The 4,843-nt window shown below is 43.1% G+C and overlaps 1 protein-coding gene across 2 annotated transcripts; it reads right to left on the reverse strand.

The window, feature by feature from the left end:
• Positions 1-692: 692 nt before the first annotated feature.
• LOC121847387 (ladderlectin-like) lies at positions 693-4,211 on the reverse strand. 2 transcript variants are annotated; one of them, XM_042328048.1, is made up of 6 exons: positions 4,105-4,211; positions 2,680-2,745; positions 2,439-2,539; positions 1,841-2,017; positions 1,014-1,122; positions 693-914 (listed from the first exon to the last, which is right to left on the reverse strand). In XM_042328048.1, exons 2-6 carry the CDS (start codon positions 2,735-2,737, stop codon positions 823-825), a joined length of 537 nt encoding a protein of 178 aa, XP_042183982.1. In that variant the 5' UTR covers positions 2,738-2,745; positions 4,105-4,211; the 3' UTR covers positions 693-822. The 2 variants fall into 2 exon arrangements, with proteins under 2 accessions (XP_042183982.1, XP_042183983.1); XM_042328049.1 differs by having other exon boundaries at positions 2,680-2,742; positions 4,105-4,203.
• Positions 4,212-4,843: the final 632 nt, after the last annotated feature.

Genomic DNA, 4,843 nt, shown 5'->3' on the forward strand with positions numbered 1-4,843 from the left:
CCTGGCCAAAGTTCAGATGAAAGTCATTACAGTTTGTAGAAACATGTCAAATGAAGTATAGAATTCTTCAATGTTTCAACTGGAGAACTCCTTGGTCTGTAGAAATGCGATGGAACTCAGCTACCTCACGTGATCAGCTCATGCCACTCTGGCAGACCGCCGACTCATTCAGCTCCCATTCCCCCTCCACAGTAGAAGCATCAAACAAGGTTCTAAAGACTGTAGACAGTGGAAGCGTTAGGAATTTCAATATGACCCAATTGCCACTGTATCCTGGCTAGGCAAAGAATGTAAAACTACAAACCTCAATTCCCACTTCCTGGTTGGAATTTCTCAGGTTGCTGCCTGCCATATGAGTTCTGTTATACTTCGACATCATTCAAACAGGTTTAGAAACTTCAGTGTTTCCTATCCAAATCTACTAATTATATGCATATTCTAGCTTTAAGGACTGAGTAGCAGGTAGTTTACTCTTGGCACATTTTTATCCAAGCTATTCAATACTGCCCCCCTGTCGTGACGAAGTTAAGCATACTGCATCATGTCACAGGTGTGCATCTACCAAAAGTTAAAACACGATGACAGTCCTGTTCCTGGTGGCACATATAACATTAGGGTTGTGGGTTTGAGACCCACAGAGGACCAGTAAGAAAAAGTACTAACTACAACGTTCAATAACTCATGAGACAAAATAGTGTCCACATTTTATTGGCTGCAAACAATTCCTCAACATTTGTGTAGTAACTGAGACTTCATTTAACAGCAACAAAGCTTCCCATGAAGTATTAAGGACAAAGACACTACGGAATAGCATTGCTGCTTTTAATGGATACTCTGGCGAAGCGGCAGGAGCCTCAGGGAGCACACAGAGGGCAAGCTCCTTTCACATAATGCATTGTCCCAGCGCTGTTGACCTGAAGACAAAACCAGAATATTCAGCTGTACACACAGTAGGAAAGTTAAATTAACTAGGAATAAGTTTAATTTGATGACTGATACTGAGTTTACTGTACCTCCAAAGTTGATATGAACACAAGACTCTCTGGCACCAGCACCAGGCCTTCCTTTAGCCCAGTTCTGGTGATCAAAGTCGGAGCCATCACTCCAGAACCACCGCCTGTCCTGGGGGGGGGAACGTGGGGTTTGAGAATAAAGACTAAATGTAGTCCTTCCTCTACCACCTGAAACCAAACAGTTTAAGCTACCACTACTTCAAAACCCACCGACTGGGACTGTTGCTTGTGTAAAGAACCTACAGTCTACTCCTCACATTTGCAATCATCCCGATGCCTTTCAAAGACTATAACAAGTCTACAACTTTTGAAGCTAGAAACCCCACACATGGTTACAAGACTGAATGGAAGAGATGACTTTGATCAAATGTATACTTACCTAGAAACATTTTACATGAGTATAAAGGCCTCCTGAAGGTGACAGTAAAATAATTTAGCAGATTCATCTAGAATGACCTACAGGGTCAATTAGGATTAAGGGCGTTGCTCAAGGGCACATCAGATTTCACGGAGTGAGCTCTGGGATTCAAACAAGCCTTTATTGGCCAACGGCGAGGCTACCTGTCGCATGGCAACTTGATATTTTATATGGAAACCATTACAATAGCTGTTAAAAAGCAGCAGCTCCTCTTCCTGGGGTCCACACAAAATGACATTAGACAACTCAGACAGAACTACATAAACAAATTACAGGTAGCCTACATGCCACATCTCCCATTTTTAACCAGGTTTGCTGTTCACTTGAGCAATACGAGATGGAACGGTGTTCCTTGCAATAATGGCTCTATATATATATATATATCACACTGTAGGGTTAATGGTCCCACCTGAACCGAATAAAATCCTCCAATCCAGGTAGGAGGGAAACCAACAGTCTTGACCAAGACCAACGCCTGTAGAAACTGGTCCTCCTCGGAGCTGTGCACAGATGCCAGGTTTGCGCCAAGGTACTTCACAACGTTGGGTACAGACACCAGTTGATCACCAAGGGACACACAGTACCGCTAGAGAAGAAAGTATTTATTTAACAAGGCAAGTCAGTTAAGAAAATTATTATCTACATTAACAGCCAAGCAGTAGATGGGAACAAAGACATTTCATGTATTAGTCAGTCAGCCTTGCTGAGAATTTGTCTTCTGGACTCTCAACCAAATATTGACCAGCGCAACGAATTCCCTTTTAAACGCTTAAAGATACTAGTTTATCTCAGTCTTAAGCCATGTCCGGTGGGTTCCAGTATACAGGAGGCACGACTCCACATTAAATATTCAAAATGTATAGAAAATTCCCATCTTAAAGGGAAGTTCAGTATTTCACATCAGTCATGTGTTGCAGTTTAAGAAAGTATCCCCTTTAAGGTAATGTCAAAGAGCTAATTTCAACTACACTTCCCCTTCAAATTCACAGTAGATGTAAGGGTGATACCTCTGCTTCAGGCCAGCTCCTTGTAGTCTTTACAAACATTAAACAGTGTGATCCATATTTGGTCCAACCGGAAGGACACAAGTCTTCTTCTACAAGTGAATCTGTAAGGAGAAGTTACATGTGGCTTTAAAGGCTAGTGGAGAAAGATCTACAAAACAGAGCTACAATATTATTTGATGATCAGTCAGTCACCTCTTCTACAATAAATATACAGAACGAGTCAAGAAAAGTAGACTCTTACTTGCATCTCCCAGAGCAAAGGCAGCACTGAGAAGCAGAAGACTGGTCAACATGGTCATGGAGTCTCCTGAGAGAAACAGAGTGAAGCCATCAAAACCACAGATTCAACTCCACATACAGTAGATTAGAACAGGAATATGTCTGCTTTCCTAAATGCCAACCTATTCCCTAAACAGGGCTGAGGAGAATTTCTGGGCAGGTATTTCTCTCCACTCAATGTCACAGGGTTAGTCTGTCAGAAAACAAGCATTATGATTGAACACAGTTCAATTCTGCTACTTCCCAAATGTAGAAATGCCCTGGCAACTTTGGCTATGGCTCAAAGGTGTCAGAAAACAGGCATTATGGTTGAACACAGTTCAATTCTGGTTATTTTATTATCCAACAAAAATAAAAAAAAAAAACACCCGGCAGGTAAAGTGGCTGGCAGGTAAGGCTTAGTGGCTCGTAACACCAGTAGGTAAAGGCTTAGTGGCTTGTAACACCAGGCTAGGTAAGGCTTAGTGGCTTGTAACACCGGCAGGTAAGGCTTAGTGGCTCGTAACACCGGCCGGTAAGGCTTAGTGGCTCGTAACACCGTGGCTTAGTGGCTCGTAACACCAGGTAGTGGCTCGTAACACCGGCCGGTAAGGCTTAGTGGCTCGTAACACCGGCCGGTAAGGCTTAGTGGCTCGTAACACCGGCCGGTAAGGCTTAGTGGCTCGTGACACCAGCCGGCAAGGATTAGTGGCTTGTGACACCAGGAAAGGCTGTGAAAGGATGTTGTCGTGCTGGAGGGAATACACCACAGCCCAATATTAGACCTATTAATTAATAAAGCAAGGTCTAAGGACATTCCACTGCAAAAGCTTGCTAGTAGATGACATGGTTCAATAAGGGTCCTGCTAGCAGTATGTGGTCCCACCTCTGAAGATCCAGCCATAATACACTAGATGGTTCTGATAAAGCACCATTTAAAGCACTGAGCAGTGATCAATAACTAAAGTTAGTTTAGACAAGGCCCATCCAAATATGGCGGCCAATGTTTTGTTCTGGCTTTGCACATCCATGTTTCCCCTACTTCCAGTCTGGCCCAGCATGGTGCCCATATTGTGAGGGTGATTAGCTAAACACAACATGGAATCCATTTAAAGTTGATGGGGGGGGGGAAATAAAGTAAAAACAGCGTTTCATAGTTTCTTGTTCACTGAGACGCAGTGCAACCAATCAGAACAGTCTACAGGATTATAGATGTAAGACACATTCTGCTAGCAGGAACCATCATTATACCATGTCTCATCTCACAAGCTGTAACACTTCCCTTACAGTTAAATTAAAGGTCTAATACTGGGCCAGCTGCACCATAACAATACACATGATGAACAGGATATTACACCCCAATGCAGGAAGTTAAAACCCTAGAAAAGTTACAATAGCAGGAACTTACTTTAGCCAATTAACAACAGGAACAATAAAGGAACTGGGACACCACAAATGCTGAACAAACCCAAGTAGAACAAGCTGCTTATATACCAGAAGAATGGAAGAGGAATTGGTGATTAGCAGAGTGAGTTCAGGTGTGGTGAGTTAGCAGGAAAGGGGCGTGTCCAGAGAGTAATTGGGAGTTTGTGGAAATAGCATTATCCTTCAAAACAATTGCACTACATTTGTCCAGAGCAACATATTCACTATGGGCTCTGGTCAAAAGTAGTGCACTTCATAGGGAATAGAGGGCTATTTGGGATACATTCACATACAGAATTAGATGAACAGATGTTGAAATCTCACTTTCTGAAGTCCTGCTGTGAGTTGAGTTCTACCTCTCCCTTTGGCTGAGATTGAGTTCTACCTCTCCCTTTGGATGAGATTGAGTTCTACCTCTCCCTTTGGCTGAGATTGAGTTCTACCTCTCCCTCTGGCTGAGATTGAGTTCTACATCTCCCTTTGGCTGAGATTGAGTTCTACCTCTTCCTTTGGCTGATATTGAGTTCTACCTCTCCCTTTGGCTGAGATTGAGTTCTACCTCTCCCAATGGCTGAGATTGGGTTCTACCTCTCCCTCTGGCTGAGATTGAGTTCTACATCTCCCTTTGGCTGAGATTGAGTTCTACCTCTGCCTTTGGCTGAGATTGAGTTCTACCTCTACCTTTGGCTGAGATTGAGTTCTACCTCTCCCTTTTGCTGAGA

The sequence above is a fragment of the Oncorhynchus tshawytscha genome, linkage group LG10, assembly GCF_018296145.1.
Source record: "Oncorhynchus tshawytscha isolate Ot180627B linkage group LG10, Otsh_v2.0, whole genome shotgun sequence".
Classification (NCBI taxonomy): domain Eukaryota; kingdom Metazoa; phylum Chordata; class Actinopteri; order Salmoniformes; family Salmonidae; genus Oncorhynchus; species Oncorhynchus tshawytscha.